This window comes from Anopheles moucheti, chromosome 2, assembly GCF_943734755.1.
Source record: "Anopheles moucheti chromosome 2, idAnoMoucSN_F20_07, whole genome shotgun sequence".
Taxonomy (NCBI): Eukaryota; Metazoa; Arthropoda; class Insecta; order Diptera; family Culicidae; genus Anopheles; species Anopheles moucheti.
In genome coordinates this window covers 69,337,046-69,355,005 of record NC_069140.1, presented here as the reverse complement: position 1 = coordinate 69,355,005, position 17,960 = coordinate 69,337,046, and the positions used below count along the sequence as shown (strand labels likewise).

Below are 17,960 nucleotides of genomic sequence, written 5' to 3'. Positions count from 1 at the left end.
CCAATAAAAAAGGAACAAAAAAATAAAAACAAACAAACGAAAACCAACCAATCAAAGTGCGCGTTAAGGTGTCGTTGAAAGGGTCTTTTTTGGGCTTTGGTTTCTGGTGCGTACTGTGGTATGACAGTTCCGTTTAGTACTTACCTTGGAATTTGTTGGATATGTTTCAGCTAGAGTTAAGCATGCATGCGTTTTATATGCATAAGAATCACTGCCATCTTTTTAAGTGTTCGCGATCAAAGCACTGATCGAAATGATTCGTTTATTTTCCGTACACAGGTTCGCTCATTCCGGTGACTTCACTGTACCGTACGAAGTATACCCTAGAGCGAAAGGTACGCATTCGTTTGTTTCTCGAGCACTTACCGCTCGTACATAGTTCTACGTTGACTCCATCCTTTGTAGAATTGAGTCTAAACTAATCTAAACATTTATCTGTTATTCATCTAACGCAGCGACGCAACAGCTGGCTCGATGTAAACACGCAACGAATAAATTAAAATCCAAATTTGAAACAAAAACATATTTCCCCCTGAATTCACACTCGTCCTGGTGGACTTCACAAGTCCAACTATCGCCCTTATATTACGTGTGAATTATAAGATAGGTATATGTGTTATGGCAAAACGAATACAAACGCTACTACGGTACGCTGCCAAGCTCAGCTCTAACAGCCTGATCATCCGTTTGTGTCTGTCTGTCTGTATGGGTGTGTGTGTGTGTGTATGTGTGTGTGTGGTTTCTAATCAGCGTGTGGTGATACCGGTGTGACTCTGACCAGCATCAGATGCTGCAAAAGACAACCATCTGCTGATCTTCATCAATCGCATCGGGAGGCGTTCAATGAGGTGAGACAGACACAATTGCAGAATGCATTGTGATAACAGCTCGCACAGTGGGCTTTTAATATCACCGTTACCTAAACTTAGCCTATCGCAGTACGGTTCCATCCGGGAATGCCGTTGAAGGAATTCTTCAGCTTCCTACGAGCCATTTGGCTAATTAACGTACTTCAGTTTAGTCCACCCAAACTGGCTGGCGTACACCTCTCTGTAGCTGTTCTTGAAACCATAAAACGCGTACAGTGCTAAACCTAATCAACGTCGGGTAGCAACCGCGTTGTAAAAGAAAAAAAAGGTAAACACAAAATTATAATATCTACATCGGAACATGTTCATTCCCCATCGCATCAGCCATAAGGATGATCAGAGTTATAATGGTTTACATGCTACCATTCGTACTAAGTTGCGGATTGTGTTAGAAGGGACACAGCATACGAGTACGCTACAGCTACGATCGTGTGATCCGACGCGTGTTAGCAGCATTCATTATCAAGTAGAAAAGCGGACAGGTTAGGAGTGTGAAACAATGGTGGGACTAGTGTCAAATCTACAGCCAAACGGGTGCCGTTTCGCGCTATGCATCAGGCAGAAACTGTTTCGGTGGTACCGTCTTCCGTAGACCATCCTTGAAGTTGCGGAATGACACCCGATGCTCAACCGAATTGCGTATACTGCTGGGACGCGTTTCGGGATTGATCGACTTGAGCACATCGTCGAACAGGAGCTTTTGTTTCTTCTTTGCCGTATCGAAACCCCGGGCCCGATCGCGAAAGCTTTCATCGCGCGGTTTCGTCGAGGCGGGCGTGGTGGAGGAGATGGAATTGCTAGACGAGGCCATACTAAGCCCGGAATCGGTGCTCGATGCCGGTTGCTGCTGTTCACCGATCGTTCGTGGCAGATTTTCCTCACTCACCGCTACCGTGATGGTTGGTTGCAGCGTTTTCGGGCGGCCCATTGCGTCCAAGGGTCCCCGTTGGAGAATTTTCTCCAGTCGAGACCTGAAGGCGGCCCGGGGGTTTGAAGATTCCGTATCGGTGTCGGTGCTGCTGATGCCTTCATCTCGAGATGCTTCCTTCCCAGAAGAGTCAGATTTGAGAGTGGAGGGAAGAATTATGGTCGAGCTGGCTACAGGTTTAAGCTTCTTTAATTCCACATCATAATTTTGACCCTCGGAGGAAGTTACGGGTGCGGGGAGAGGTGTTGATGGTGTGGACTCCGTGGGTAGAATTGAAGCCCGTTGAGTCTTTCCCTTTCCAAGCGTGTTAAATAGCACCGGATCAAACTTTGGAGCCTGCGGAATGGGACTCTTCGGAGTATCGGGAATAAATGACCCAGCGCGGATTGTGTTGAAGAGCGTTTCGTCAAACTTTGGAGCCGGTGGAATTACAACGCTGCTGTACTCCGATCGTGCCCTATCGCTTTCCGGTTCCTCTGTTTCACTTTCCTGCGGAGAATTAGAATCGCTGAGCTTGTTCAGTAATAGCACGAAGCTTGGTTCACTTGTCGAGCGGATTATGCCGGGTCCACCCGGGGGAGTTACTATGGACAGCTGACGGGCAGAAATGTCGCTCTCTTCTTCCAACTGAACCTCATCTGGTGGATGTAGTCGTTTGAGCGGTACTTTCACTGGATTAACAAGTAACGTGCTTAGCCGACTCATAAACCGTTCTTTTTCTGCGGCACGGAAGTTAATAAAGTCTTGTTCTTCCTCGGTGAGTTGTTTCGGAGCGGGTTCGCCGGCCTCTCCCATACCGGCGATGTACATTACTCGTGGTTTTAGCTTAGCCTTATCGTTTCCAGAATCTGTTGAAGATTCTTCACTGTCTTCTACCGGTATCGTAGAAGTTTGCATTTCTTTACCCGGTTTGATAGTGGCATCTTGGTTTACCGACTGCTCGTCTAGAGGCTGGTCACTAACGGAGGTACTTGTGGCTTCTTCAGCCAGTGACACTTCCGTATCGTTTTCCGGTATCTTCAGTTCTTCCTCTGCAATACTATTGTCTTCTCGATGAATATCGGCGATAACGGATTGCTCTCGGAAGACGGGACTAGCCAGTGACTCATCATCGTCACACTTTGTCCTGCCGATGTATTCTGCCGAGCTGAGGTTTTCTTCTCCGGATGGTAGGGTATCTTCATCGTCCAGAATGTGATCCAAAAATGCGATCGCTTTGGATGTTTCCTTCTCGTCCGTTAAAGACGCGGGCTCTGTATGTTCACCATTTCTTGGTGGTGTGATTTTACGCGCTTCTCGCTCACCAGTATCTTCTTCCTGTGCCACAAAATAAACCTTCCCGTTCGGTTCGACCTTTTCCGTAAAACCCCGCACCGTACCCTCGGATAGTGGAATGATCTCGTCGAAGCTACTCTTGGGTGTCGATGTGTTCGATCTCGATTGTTTCGTTTGCCGTAGGTCTTCTTCCGGTTCGGAACCGGTACCAGCCACAACTAAAGCAGATACTGTTGCCAACTCTTTAACGGAAGCAGCTGGTTTCAGCTCTACTAATCGGGCATCCTTATTGACCATCTCGGTCGATATAGCGGTGCTAAGATTCTGTGAATAGTACCCATTCTGTTGCGGGTAGTGCATGTGCTCCCGGACGGTAAGGTTGGACCCAGTTACTACAGAGCCATTTTCTAGCTCTGCATCATCGACATCATTTCTTCTGTAGCCCATTTCGGACGATGTTTCTACTGTGGGGAAATTTGACACGCGAACCTCTGGATTTTTAGCCGCATGCATGTTGCAACACACGCACGTAAAGTATATCACTAGTCCTAGTGGGTGGAATTTAACGATGTGAAAGGTCCAGGATGAAGGGATGATGAAGCAATCGGTCCACGAATTCGGTTTTAGCAGCGAGAACCAATTATGCAAGGGATGGAAAAAGAGAAGGAAAGAAATGTTGCATGCAAGCAAGAGTTAGTCACGCTACAGGAAGAAGGGAACCATCTAGCGAAGAGGATTGGTGTGTGTGTTATACTAAGCTACAACTACAGGGTGTGTGCCGTATGTGTAACAAGTTATTCGAAGGCATGCGTTCCACAACTCTTACCAATTCCCATCCATATGCCAAACCGTATCCAGGTGTACACGTCCAGCATGAGCATCAGATAGATGTTGACGAAAATACTGATTCCCGGTAGCAGTGGTACCAGTGGCACTCGGAACGGTGCATCAGCTTGCTCACGTGGTTGTATCGCGATCAAGAGCAGCACAAGCAGTGTAAGGCCCAGCAGCACACCGAACAGTATCCAGGCCCATGGTTCCATATCGTAGATAGCGTCTTTAGCGTAGAAGATCGTTAGCGAAAGTGCAATTGCTAGGAGACCTGAAAAAAAAAATCGTTCACAAAAGTTGAACACGAACGTACATAAAGGAACCAGAGTGTTTGACTTACAGTATAATGTCACCAGTACCCCGACCACACTGCTGGACACGTTAGTTGGCAACCGAATGCAGGACAGATTGAACAGCTGCTTGAAGAAAGCGGAACCGGTAACGCGTTCCCGTGCCTTCAGCAAGTTTGACGACTCGTACGTGTCTCTGGTGCTTGTCGATGGAATGGCTGGATCGGGGTATTCGGAAAATCTGCGCACAAAGGAGAAAACGACATGGATCAGCACGAATGGAGCCGTTAATTTTTCAACACTGATTTCCTTTCCATGGATCATAACGACAACGTTAATGACGATAACATTCATCTCATCATCCCGCCCTCCATGACATTGAATTTAGGCAGCAAAAAGTTTGCCAAGTTTGATGTCGTGTTAGTCGTTTTTTGTTTTGTTTTTTTTTCGTTAGCTTCAAATATCTTGTTAGTTAAAAATTTGCGCTAACAAGCAAGGTCAAACCGGTGAGTCGTCAATCGGCAATAAAGAATATATCCACACAAGTCTACAAATAGCTTCCTTCCGGACCATTTTCTGAAACCGAACAAAGCCAGCTAGTTAGACGATTGTAATCGTAAATGAAGGCATATCATGCCATAATAAAACATTTTGGGTTGAGTAGCACAGCTAACGAGAAGACAAGCAGCGGTTGAAAAATGGTAGCACATACCTCCATCAAGTCAGGCTTCATTTCACTCGCTGAAGGTTGCCAACTTCGGCTGAAAACTTCGTTTGCCATATGGCAGAGCGAATGAGGAGATGGTAAAGTTTCACCGTTTATCGCCGATGATGCAACATTCGTTGATTGGCATTCGTGTGCATATGGAGACAGTTTAATCGCATTTTTTACGCGACTAAACAGTTACAACGAACGGTCCGTTCTGCTATACTTACCTCAGAATGAGTATCGAGATTGCAACCACAGTGTACGCCATGAGCGTTCCGATTGACAGCATATTAACCAGCGCCCTCAGATCGAACAAACCACCCATCGTGCCGGTGAGCATGGCCGCACAGAGTGTCCCAAACACCGGTGTCTTGAACCGTGGGCTAACCTCACCGAGTGCCCGAAAGATCAGCCCGTCCTGTGCCATCGCGTAGATGATGCGGGGCTGCGGGAACATTGCACCGAACAGACTTGCCACCAGCCCGATGATGCCACCGATTGCAACGATCCATTTCGCAAAGTGCCATCCGATTTCGTTGAAAACAAACGGTAGCGGAGCGTTCACGTCCTGCTTGTAGTACGGCCAAACGAGCGTCAGCACCGTTGAGACGCCGAAGTACGCAAGAAAGATGATGGTCAACGAGCAAAGGATCGCCCTGGGGATTGCCTTTCGGGGGTTTCGCACTTCCTCACCCGTCGTGGCAATGCAGTCGAAACCAACGAACCCGAAGAAACAGGTAGCTGCACCCCGGAGCGTTCCCTCGAAGCCGAACGGGAAAAATCCTCCCTCGCCGGCATTGTACAGACTGGAAACGTTTTCCGGCTTTATGCGCCAATTTTCCGGATCCGCCTTAATGGCACCGGCCACTATAACGAACAGCACGATAAAGATGTTTAGCACGGTGAAGGCATTGTTCACCATGGTAGACTTTTTGAGCCCGAATGCTAAAGCGACTGTGGAGAAAAGGAAAAAAACATTGTTGAGTTGTAGAATAATATTGGAGAATAGATCAAAGATGGCTCGGACCTTAGAAGAAGCCATCTTGAGGTGTTTTCTTTATACTCACTGCCTAGTAAGATCGCAACGGAGAAGGCAAAAAAGTCAAAGTAGTTGGACATGAAATCCCACTCAATTGGCGCCACTTCTAGGAAGCGTGTCTTCATCGTATCATTTGCTAGCGTGTCGATGTACAGGCTCAAACCGCGCGATACACTCGCAGATCCAATGATGTACTCCAACATCAGATTCCAGCCGATGATGAAGGCCATAAACTCGCCGATGCACACATAGCTGTAGATGTACGCCGATCCTGACTTGGGCACACGTGCTCCGAACTCAGCGTAGCACAGTCCTGTGGGTTGAAAATGTTGGGTTTTGAGCAATATCCTTTTTTTGCTTTGGAGCAATCATGCTTACCAGCCAGAAAGGACGCCGCAGCCGCTATTAGAAACGACAGCACAACCGAAGGACCTGCCTGATCCTTCGAGACATGGCCTGCGAGCACGTACACACCGACACCAAGCGTAGCTCCCACTCCGAGTGCCGTCAGGTCGAAGGTGTTCAGTATCCGGCCCAGCTTCTCCGAACTGCCATCGTAGGAGAGCACTTTCCTGCGCGTTAGTATACGCCAACACGAAGGACTGGCCATGACCGAAACACTAAGCTACTCGCTTGTTCACTGTGTGACGGTGGCAGCTGGGCTCCGTTCTTCTGGGAAAAGAGTCCCCGCACAGATCGAGTACGATACAGCAGTCGTTGCTGCTCCACGGTCACAAACGCTTCTGCGTCTTATCGTTAGTGACTTTTCCCCCGTCTTGGTACGTCGTTATCATAGGTACCTGTCGAAGAAGAAAAGAAACAAGAACTTCAATTGCCTATCAGACCCCTTTTGCCAACCCCTTTCGGCCGTGTTTGCGAACGTATATCTTCAATTAGGTTATCTACACTGATTGGCATGGTCTGTATCACCTGTCCCGCGAAGAAATGAAATACCTTCAGCACACCGCACCACACCGGACGTAGCGCAAGAAACGGCACGTGATGCAGACGGTAGAATGAGCCATAGGGCATATGTCTCATCCAATCAGCTGTTTAAGCCCGATTGATGGCCGTGCGGAGAATAAATGGCAGAGTTATAGCTTGAAAGGAAATTTGTCTCCTAATCTCGGCTTTCTTTCGCAAACCGTTGGCTGATAATGCGGACACTGCCTAACCTTTGCTGGGGATCCAGCTATGAGTAGATGTGACCAATGTGTCGTTCATGATACGTACGCGACGAACCCGTTTCGGGCCAAGAAGATTGTTTGCCTCAGCTAGGGTGTCTCAAACTGAGGCATATTAGCCGGATGAAATCATCTATTTTGCATATGGAGATAAGCTCGCTATCTCTATCTGTTTGTTGTCCCTTTGTCAGTACGTTCGAAGAACGTTCGGTCGATGTCGCCCGATTCGAGGTGCTTTCTTCAGCTACACCATGCGCGACATAGTGATTAGATTACGAGAAGAAAAATGTGCCGAAGGAAGCGCGATCAGTTGTGGTCATGCGACATCAGGTTTGATAACTGCTGGTGGGCTCATCTGTCGCGTTGCCCGGCCCAATAACCAATGGAAGTCAAGAGCACGCTTTACGATCGCCCACGGGTCAAGGAACAGTGACAAAAAAAAGGCAGTGCAATTTGTTTTTCTCCGCGACGCTCATCCGTGAAGGACGTGCGTAAATGTAGAGAACAACACTTACATACAATGTTGTACAGCTTAACTTGATGTTTGCGGAGGAAGTTGTGATTGTGAGCTGTTGAAGAACATCAAACGCAATTGATGTACCACATCGTGTTTTGTTATGAGCTGTGGTCCTAGATTTCGTCATGAGATCTGCATGTTTGATCACGTGTTTAGACCTAGAACTGAAAGAGGTTTTTACTACATTCTTGCGGAATGCTTCAACTCATCAATATCGGTCAAACACTACCAAAGCTGCTATAAAACGCAAAGAGCAATGATAAGACTATAGTAATAATGCCCCTATATGCTAATGATAATTCTATAACCGTCAATCAAGTAAGATTGTGGACCTGGACCGGTGGCGATAGTGCCATCAGCGGCCAAAGGAGAACCCATCCCGTACGCCCTTGACACTGTTCGGTGTGTTCTAAATTCCTAGCTCTGACAAACAAATATTGCCAACATTGCGCAACAGCTATTCGCGAATGCCGACCGCTCGAATCACTGGGTCATTTCGCTTCCAGCGCCCTAATGGTGACAGTTCCGATCACATACGTTGCTTCGAATACTACGGGTGCTTGTTAAGTCACCGATGCTTCTTCAACCGAATCCGTCAATTATGCGTTCATGGGGCGCTACGGTTCGTGGGCTTTTGTTTCTCTTGCAATTAATAAGACAAACGCCGCATAATAGCAGCGAGCGAAACGCGAAACGGGCAAGATGAATCGTTTTGCTCGGCAAACGGCAATGACAACAGTGTACCACCACACTACGGTACTGAGCATCATGTACAGTTTGCAAGATGCGCTAACTATACCATTATCACAAAACACCCGGCTTAATAACAACCGGGCAAGGTTGCCAATTTGTGAAGCAGCGTGGTACGGGATTGTACTTTTTGTGTTGTAAATTGAATATTATATTCAACGCACATGGTGTTTCTTGCTTGTAGTTCGCGTTCCGATGTGCAGCTAATGCATCCTAGTGCTGTTCGGAAGGTGGGTTTTAGTTGCGCTAATAAGCGATCGTTCGGTGCAGCTACCAACATTAGACGTGATAACGTGAAACACGATAGCATACCCGCGTGCAGGTCGCTTTTGCGGGCGGGTTATACATTGCGTGAGATGTAACGGTGGGTGGGCCGATAATTGTACTGGTCGGGTTGCAGATTTTGGAGGTTACATTCTTCGCGCATTGATGGAGAGCAGCACCTGCCGTAACATCGCCATAGAAGATCATAAAAGACCAACTGCATTATGATGCATGGGATCACCTCACCGAAGACGATGTCCGAAAACGGACGTTCTCCTACTTTACCGCTACTTATGGTAAGAGATTCATCGCGCAAGTGTTCACTTTCAAATGCACGCAAGCACGAACCTCCCACTCGCGCTAGTGCACCACTCGCAGCATTTCTGTTAATCCGATAACGCACGAACCCGAAACACCGCCACCGGCCAGCGGGGAATGCGTTGCGCGTTAATTATTACACTTTCCACCCTGTGTGTGTGTGTGTGATTGTTTGAAAAGAAAAACAGTACCGAATGACGGCGCCGGTCCCGTCGAGGGCAGGTAAGTTAGTGGTTCTTTCCTTTCGTTCACTTTCGCGCTCAACGGTTCGCGTCACTGCACGCATAATCGATGTTACCGCGATGGGCCACCCCCACTGCAACGAGGTGTCTTGCGTTCAAGACCCCTGGAAAAGATGTATGCACGGCCAAAGGGACATGGTTACAGGTGGCCCAAAGCGTCCACGAAACCACGATCGGCATCTACGTAAAGAAAAAAAACATTTGGCGCGCACATGTGCCGGCTATATGCACAAGAAGTCAAAGTCAAATGACCGTGAAAAGGATGGGCACCGAATAAAAGCGTAAGCGGGTCGATATGTTTATTGATTAAGGGAATGGTATTATCCAATCCGATCTATCGAAACTTTCCTTACGGTACGCTTCATTAAACTGCCAAAGTTAAATGGGAAAGGGTGAAGGGCTATAAAAAGGGTATTCTTAAAACACTTCCACACAATACCTTTCTTCCCTCAACACCAAGAAAGGAGGAAGTGGTACCGAAATAACGAATTGGCAGCACGATTTTTAAAACACGATGCGAGTGATTTATTTTCGAGTAAATATGTAATACAAAACTCGAACGCCGTGTGATTAAAGATGCTACTATCACGGTATGACGCTTTGCTTTATGTAATAAGCGATAGATCATCTAAACAGCAAATTTGTACTCGGTAATGGTTCGGTATTATTTTGCATAGTTAATACCGAAATTGCATGTAAATAGTTACATGTACATATATGAGCTTTATATGCTGCTTTCGAAATATTTTTAGACAAGAATGAACGGCAGTTGAGCATTTTCAAAGTCAGAGTGTGCTTAATATAAATATACAAAGGAAAAAATAATCTTTACAAAACGTAGCTAAGATTATTTTGAGGAAACTTTTGATGTCGCTGAAGAAAAATTCGAACGTGCTTTACGAATGAGAGTAAGAATCTTTTGAGAAGAGTCATGGATATGAATCATTAATAAATAATTATTCAAATCCGGATTCGACTCGCATAAGATTCGTGAATCCTCGTGAGCAGTGAGAGATCTAGCCCCTTGGTACGACTACTTTTCACAACTGGTGACTGATTGGAGAGTGGGACAGATGACGGACGAGTTCCTTGAAGATCACAAATACTCGGTAAATCAGTGATTCATGAATTCTTCAAATTTTGTTAATCTTTTAAACTGAAACTCAGATTTTTCCATTTACTTCAAAGCTTTCTTCAGTTTAATTAATCTCAGATTCAACCGCAAATAGTAATAACGTATTCTAGTGTATGGCAATTATCTGTTTAATAGCTGTTTAAAAGTTCCAAGTTCTTACAAAGCGTAGTGTCTACTAAAATCGATGGAATATTTCAAGCAAATTAGTTTGTCGGAACACGAGCTGCACATTGTTATGCTTTCAAGAAGTAACACTTGAAGTAACTGAACGCAATTGAAGTCTATGTGGGCTAAGCTCATTCGTTTGACAAAGCTTCCGACCTACATCGAAGTCAGTTGTATGGTTTCCCTAAAGGGTCAATGAATGCAGACCATCGTGCAGAATCATACGGTTCTTTATTAATATCTTAATCGTTGTGCTAAACTCAATAACAATTACTGTAAGAGATACTCACAACCGTTTAGTGGAAGTTGTTACACAACAAAATAAAAACACGGGAGGAACGCAGTCACCTCAATTCTAGCGCGTTACGTCTAGAATCAACAGGTTTGCGGTGTTGTGTAATGCTCTCATACAACCTCATGAGATGACATTCGAGCCATGTTAGCTTCAATCGTAATCTCTCATGAGTAGCATCTATACAGATAAGAAACAGGTAGCTAAGTACTCTCGAACCGGTAACGTCTGATTCATATTATTACAAACGCGATGAATTAGATCCCGTACGAAAAATTTTGAGCCATTTTCATCTTCTCACTGAAAAATTACTTTCGGGCAAACATCTTTTATAAGACGTTGACAGCCAAGTCTGCCTTACGGTTCGATCATTTTGTGCCACAGAAAAACATTGCAATGTTATGTATCGTTCTAACTACGGTATCTACGCAACGGGCACAGAGTAGAGTATTGTTGTTTGTGCGCATCATTTTATCTGTACGTGTGTTGTAACGTCTGCCCGAATGCTGCACGGCGACGGTACGAAAGGGGCTTCGCATAGCTGGCCGAGGGTCGTGATTCGACCACCGACATTCTTTCACCCCAATCAACATGCTTGTTCGCAGTGAGTGGAAAAGGTTGATAAGAGCTTTGGAGGTCCTATTTCATGTCGGCAACAACACGCTCGTACGCTTCGTTTCATCCATCGTCCCTCGTTTGTTTATCTCACGGAGCAACGGAGTATTTCGTGAGTCAGTTGGAACGGGAGGAAAATGTGGTTTCTGTACCCTAGCCACACAATTCCCTTTTCATCGTCAGGTGATCATCCAGGTGCGTAGATACTAACCTAGAAAAAAGCTCTGTCTCCGATTCTGAATCACTGTTGTAAAGGACGTTGCGGATGATGACTAAGCTGGGCGTAGTAAACACAAGATTTTTAGGATGTTCTTCAAATCACAGCAGAACGGATTTTACAGCAACAATCACATCAGTAATGCACGTAGTCGATTTTTCTCTTCTTCTTGTAGAAAACCAACACTGTCGTTTCTTATCACCAGTGACTAATGATAAACATCACTTCAAATACAGGGGCAATCAATGCAAACCCCCTATCACCCACTACTGGCCACAATTAATGTCCATTATCAGCTGATACACATTGCACGTATATATATCACAAAACACACTCATCACATGCAACGCTTTCCAGGTTGATTTGTTCTATTGTGCTTATTTTATGGGACCAAAATCACGACCACAAAAATAACACTGACCGTTTACACCTTCACTAGGGCTTCCAATCTGATGCACTGGGTTTTTAGGCACTTCTTTGAACGATTGAATAACAAAATCACATCTTGCTGTCACACCACAAGACACAGCTATACCGCATCACTTATTGTCACTGAGGATCAGTATCATGATCTGATCTGCAGCCTGGCTCAAAGCACACTTTGTGTTTACATCACACGGTCCAGATACCCTTCGACGACGGAGCACAACCAACTGGCGAGTGTCTCGCGCGCGCACAGTGCCTCGAGTGGAATAACGCACCGCACGCAACCGACCGTAGTAGTACCGTCGTAGTGCCACGCTTTCTCTCTCTCTCTCTCTCTCTCTTTTGCTCGCCGTGGCTCTTTATTTGGCTGTAGTAGTGTGGTTTAGGCTTTTCCTCTCCCATTGGTCATCATATGGCTTCCGATTTGCGTGTGGTTATTTGTTTGTTTCGTCCGCCGGCTGTTAAGATTACACTTATCTCGCAGAACCCAGAACCCCGTAGTCAATAGCACCGATTAACATTGTACTACCGATCCGATCGGCAGAGTTCAGAGTGTAAGTGTTGATTGTTCTTACCCGAGGCTCGAGTACGAGGTACGATGAAACAATTCAAGGTTAGTCGTATGGAGGCCAGCATCCGCGCGCTGTACATCGATAAGAGATAACTTTTAAATTGATGAGTGTACGTATGTGTTGTTCGTTAGAAGCATGTAGTTTTGCCAAAAAAAAACACTTAACGTCATTATAAAGTGTACGGTAAGCAGCCGTAAACATTTGATAATGTAAACGAGCAAATGAATTTACGAATGATCAATTTACGATGCACCTGTCAACACTGCGCTGTGTTATCCGCATAGTCTACATTTCGGCGCTTATCTTTTCGGTTGAAGCTAAAACCGAGAGCAAAGACCAACGAATTAAACAATCTGTTTCAACTGTTTCCCAAGCGTTATTTATCTGCACCGGTGTTGGTTCCCATTAACCCTGCGGGATGAGCAACGTGCATTGGCAGATTAATCCAAATGCACACTACGCCAACCGCTTGCTGACATTGACACCGAAAGAGAAAGTAATGTTTTACATGCACGAGTTTGTAACCTTGATGTACGATCGACACCACTCCGTTCAGCACCGAAACCCAGTACGGCGGTGCAACAGTAACATCCCCTTTTTTGCCTCATTCGTTGACATTATCGCACCGCCTGCAGTTGAAGACAACCTGATTAGTGTGGCGGCAGCTGGAACGTGTCGGCATCGTGGTTCATCCGTAGAAGAGGATCATTGGTCACACGAGCGTCAAGTGCATCATCCGACACGGGGAAATGTTCTTGAACCATTGCGAGCGATGCGAGCCGAAGCAAATGATGACCCAATTTTCGCACGCTGCATTCCACCGTGGGGATGTTTTGGTTACGAGCGTAACGTAACAGTGAGGTGGTGTTTGCTTTATTCTTGTGTCGTGAGGCGTTCAGTCGATTCGAACAGCATTGTAGGTGTGATTATAGAAAGTAGGTAGACCAGCGCCAGTACTCATAAGCTCTTAACAGTTTATTGTAAGCTGTTGATACGATCTGTGCAAAATACCAAACATCAACAAAATAAAGAATCTCGACTATAACAGCTTGCTATTTCCTACCATCAAAACTGAGTACTTATCACATATTAAGCGTTTCATGTAAAGCGCATCATGATGGACGAAAGCCAGAAGGAGAATTAATATGCAAATGAGTGAGAACACACTACCTGTAATCTTTCCGAGTTACCTAACCTAAAACGGTTCCTTTTTATGCCCTGCCTTTTGCACATAACATGAACTGAATGTACCTACCACCTACCAGTGAATTTGCTCGTATTGTAAAGGGTATAAATAAAAATGATCACACTAGATTGATGACTTTCCCTAGCACACTATGCCTACCTGTAACTGTTTACTACCAGCCGTACCCTAATGTCTTGATCACACTAAAATATGTTTGTGTAACTATCCCGTACCAAGGAATACGATCACTGCCTATGATCTACAGCTTCACCGTAGTGAACATGGCAAACGGTATGTCTAGCTGACTCTCCGAAAGTGTTTGGCTTCCGGATCCTTGCACTGAGTGGCGAATGCCGTAGGAGAAGTATATGATAAAGCCGACGAGCAACCACACCAAAAACCGTACCCAAGTTGCCGCGTCCAGCTGGAACATGAGGTAAACGTTCACAAAGATACTGATCAGTGGAACGAACGGTACGAAAGGTACACGGAAGGTAAGCTGTCGCTCCTCTGTCGGTTGGCAGGATATGATGAGCGTTAGTAGTATCGCTATAATGGTCGTAGCCACTAGCAATGTGCAGATAAGTGGATTATAGTTGCCGAGTTGATCTTGAGCATGCACTAGGATCGAACTGATCACGCTGATAGCAATTGCTGTAAAATGAATAGGAATTTGAATTTTAGAATACTCTTTTGCTGTTTCCAATTGGCGTTAACCTTACCGTAAATAAGCACGCACACCTTCACAATATCAGACGATAAACTGCTCGGAACTGTGAGGCAGGTCAGATTGAACAGCTGTTTCACCACGGTAGACGATTTGGTTTGTGTGCTGACGATAAAGTTGGTGTTTTGTTCGTAACGTAGCACCAACACACTAACCGCCACGATCGTGTATGCTAACAGCGTACCGATCGACATCATGTCAATTAGCTGATGCAGATTGAACAGCATCGCCATCGTGCCGGAGAAGATACCGGAAAGGATGGTGGCTAGAAGAGGTGTCTTAGTTTTGGGATGGACGGTACGCAGCTGTTTGTAGATGAGACCATCTGAGGACATGGCGTATAGTACTCGCGGCAACGGAAACATTGCTCCAAGAGAGTTAGTGCAGAGGGAAAAGATTGCACCGATCGATACGATCCATTTGATCTCCTGCCAGCCAAGATAGTCGAAGAGTCGTGGAAAGGGTGCAATTGGGTCTTGAAGATAGTAGGGTAGTGCCATCGTGAGCACGGTTGCCACACCAAAGTACGACAGAAAGATTATGATCAGCGACGCAATTATGGCTAGTGGTATGTTTCGGGAAGGATTTTGTGCCTCCTCACCGGTCGTGGCGATGCAATCGAAACCTACGTAACCATAAAAACATTTTGCCGCTCCAGCCATAACGCCTGCAATACCATACGGAAGGAATCCACCCGCACCAATATCCATGCCGGCCGGTATGCTCTGATCATTCGGTTTGATGGTCCAGTTCGCTGGATCCGCCTTAATGCCAACGGAAACCAACACTACCGCAATGACGATAAGATTCACTCCGGTGAAGAGATTGTTCAGCAGTGTTGATTCCTTCACACCGTACGCCAATAGAGCCGTTATCACCAGCACGACCAGAAAGGAGAAGATGTCCGGATATTCTGCCAGAAAGCTAACCTTCATCTGGATCATATCTTTGATGGCATTTCCCATCCGATGATCGATCAGTGCGTCGATGTATCCGCTCAAGCCTCTCGCGACACTCGCTGTACCTGTTTTGAGTTAAGAGAAAAAAAACAGCAAGACACAAATCAACCGAATGCCACCGTTAAAGTGTGAAGGAAACTCACCAATAATGTACTCCAGCATTAAGTTCCATCCGATCGTAAACGCCGCAAACTCCCCGATCGTAATGTACGTGTAGATGTACGCCGAGCCAGCTTTCGGTACGCGTGATGCAAACTCGGCATAGCATAAACCGGCAATGGCCGCCGCTAGGGCTGCAATTACGAACGAAATAACCACACCCGGACCGGCCTGTTCGTACGCAACGGAACCGGCCAACACGTATGCGCCCAAACCGAGTGTACTGCCAACACCAAGGCCGGTTAAGTCGAGCAGCGTTAGCACCCGGGCTAACTTCGAATGGCTTCCATCGTCGTTGTTAGGTTTCTTGCGGCTGACAGCTTTCCAAAAACTTTCCATCTGTGTGCTGATTTGTCACCTGCAGCGAATAGAATTATCGTAAATTTGTTGATTAGAATCGACTGCCTCGTGAAGACATAAAACGAAGGGGGTTTACACTTGGCAACGTTTACCAGCCCACTAAGCGATTTAAAGTTTACGAACTCAAAAATGTCTATACACATGTTCGGCCTTCAGCCGTTGCTCAGCCAAACGAGTAAAACAAACCAACGAAAGTGTACAAAGGTGTTAATCAAAATTTTAGGCAACTCAGTAGCGCATATTCCGAGATGATTGGAAAAGATAGTCGATCGATCAATAGTATCGGTTATTTAGGAATCAGAAATGCTGCTCCTGATATCTCCATTGTGCTCTCAAAAGTTTTTGAGTTCATGGTCCACCCGTCAGTTTTACCTGGTGGTGAATTATTCCGTGCACCAGAATGGTTTCATGGCTAAGCGGTCAACCTCCACGAATCTTATGAGACTTGTTTCATAACATTCAGGGATATGGAATCTGGATGTCAGGTATCTACCATCTACTATCTACACCTGACTTTAGACCTTCATAGACTCGACGATGCGGAGAGTTCCGGTCTTCACACGACCCATAAAAAATCCCATCCAAATCAATCCTCCATAGGCAGGACTGATTAGCTGGGTTGGGGTAAATAAAGTCTATTAATGCCAGAATGGGCCTAGACCTTTGAGGTTGTTTTGTCGCCAAAGAAGAATATTAAACAAACTTGACTTTGGTGAACCTCTTCTGTCTTGGTACAGATCTTACCTTACCAGTACCTGCTACAGAGTTCCAGTTGAGAACTACATCTCCTATTTCTTTCAATGCCTAGTCCGGGGTACCTCAAAGGAGCGTATTTATTTAGCTACTGTTTTCTCTGTTTGGTAACTACTTTGTAGATGTTCTCCCTTTAATTGTTTGTTATATGCTGACAACCTAGACTTGTGTACTCATGTCTCTATGTCAGCCGATTGTTTGAACCTGCAGAAAATCATAAACGTTTTCTGTATCTGGTGCTGTTCAAATAGTCTGGTTCTATGTCTCGATAAATGTCATGTCATTTCGATCAGTCGTTCCTCAAAAAAAATACTGTGGAACAACTCTTTGTGCGATACACAATTAAGTAGAGTAACTTCTATTCTAGATTAAGGGTTCTTGTTGGACGAGTGACTGTCTCTTCACGACCATGTGGACAACAAAGTGAAGAGGGCAAATATAGTCGCCTGAGATTCCCGATCCTCCTAGCCTAACTTCACTGTATTACTGCTGGGTTCACTCAGTTTTCCTGCTCGTTTTACAGTTGATCGTCGCTTCCTTTCCGGGTATTCGAATACAGTTGCCTCCTATCTTCGTAGTTGTCGCCTACTTGGTCTGAAGCAGTTGGGAATGCTTACACTCAATTTAAATCCTATTTCATCATTTATCTCCTCTATCATGATCTTGATGCTATGGCCCTTTCATCCTCGATCTCTCTATATGTTTTCTTTCGAAGAAATAGACCTCCACTCCACATTCTCGTGACCCCTACAATGTCCCGCATTTTCGCCTTTAACGACCCATTACATCTTTTTGATTTCAACGTACTTGTTTCCCCCATTCCTTCCCACCTTTGAGGCTTCGCTTCCTTTTTATGACCTACCTTTTACCTTAAAAAAGATAAATTAATATACACCAAAAATGATGTTGTAGAGTTACGATTCGAAATTCTAATGATGAGCACCTTATTCTTTATTTTTGGCTGATCCTTACTTTTTCTTTTTTTAGTTTGAATGCCGAAAAAAATACCATCTTCAAGTTTAGACATGTATTGCTAAAGTATTATTAAGGATGTCGTAAGCATTTGTTTAGGCCTCTTCCGATAGAGCAAAAATGGGAACGAACACGTTGGCACCGTTTCTTCTGCTTGTCAAACCAATCATTAGGCACAGCTGACAATGAAGCAAACTGACCACAGC

At 45.4% G+C, this 17,960-nt stretch overlaps 2 protein-coding genes across 3 annotated transcripts; both read right to left on the bottom strand.

Annotated features, from left to right (window-relative positions):
- Window positions 1-234: 234 nt before the first annotated feature.
- Window positions 235-12,223, bottom strand: LOC128310824 (cationic amino acid transporter 2). Of its 2 annotated transcripts, none has more exons than XM_053047548.1 (7): window positions 11,635-12,223; window positions 6,320-6,741; window positions 5,970-6,254; window positions 5,130-5,856; window positions 4,244-4,434; window positions 3,899-4,174; window positions 235-3,620 (listed from the first exon to the last, which is right to left on the bottom strand). In XM_053047548.1, exons 2-7 carry the CDS (start codon window positions 6,549-6,551, stop codon window positions 1,417-1,419), a joined length of 3,915 nt encoding a protein of 1,304 aa, XP_052903508.1. In that variant the 5' UTR covers window positions 6,552-6,741; window positions 11,635-12,223; the 3' UTR covers window positions 235-1,416. The 2 variants fall into 2 exon arrangements, with proteins under 2 accessions (XP_052903508.1, XP_052903509.1); XM_053047549.1 differs by having other exon boundaries at window positions 235-1,093.
- A 1,860-nt stretch (window positions 12,224-14,083) lies between these two features.
- Window positions 14,084-16,008, bottom strand: LOC128297967 (cationic amino acid transporter 3-like). Its single transcript, XM_053033687.1, has 3 exons — window positions 15,654-16,008; window positions 14,547-15,575; window positions 14,084-14,478 (listed from the first exon to the last, which is right to left on the bottom strand). Exons 1-3 carry the CDS (start codon window positions 16,006-16,008, stop codon window positions 14,084-14,086), a joined length of 1,779 nt encoding a protein of 592 aa, XP_052889647.1.
- Window positions 16,009-17,960: the final 1,952 nt, after the last annotated feature.

Excerpts from the sequence above, each read along its gene's own strand:
- LOC128310824 (XM_053047548.1), bottom strand. The coding sequence starts at position 6,551 with ATGGCCAGTCCTTCGTGTTGGCGTATACTAACGCGCAGGAAAGTGCTC. Across the intron at positions 4,175-4,243 it reads GGTACTGGTGACATTATACT|GTCTCCTAGCAATTGCACTT; the intron begins GTAAGTCAAACA and ends TTTTTTTTTCAG. Across the intron at positions 3,621-3,898 it reads TGGCATATGGATGGGAATTG|GACTAGTGATATACTTTACG; the intron begins GTAAGAGTTGTG and ends TCCACCCACTAG.
- LOC128297967 (XM_053033687.1), bottom strand. The coding sequence starts at position 16,008 with ATGGAAAGTTTTTGGAAAGCTGTCAGCCGCAAGAAACCTAACAACGAC. Across the intron at positions 15,576-15,653 it reads AATGCTGGAGTACATTATTG|GTACAGCGAGTGTCGCGAGA; the intron begins GTGAGTTTCCTT and ends AACTCAAAACAG. Across the intron at positions 14,479-14,546 it reads GGTGTGCGTGCTTATTTACG|CAATTGCTATCAGCGTGATC; the intron begins GTAAGGTTAACG and ends TTCATTTTACAG.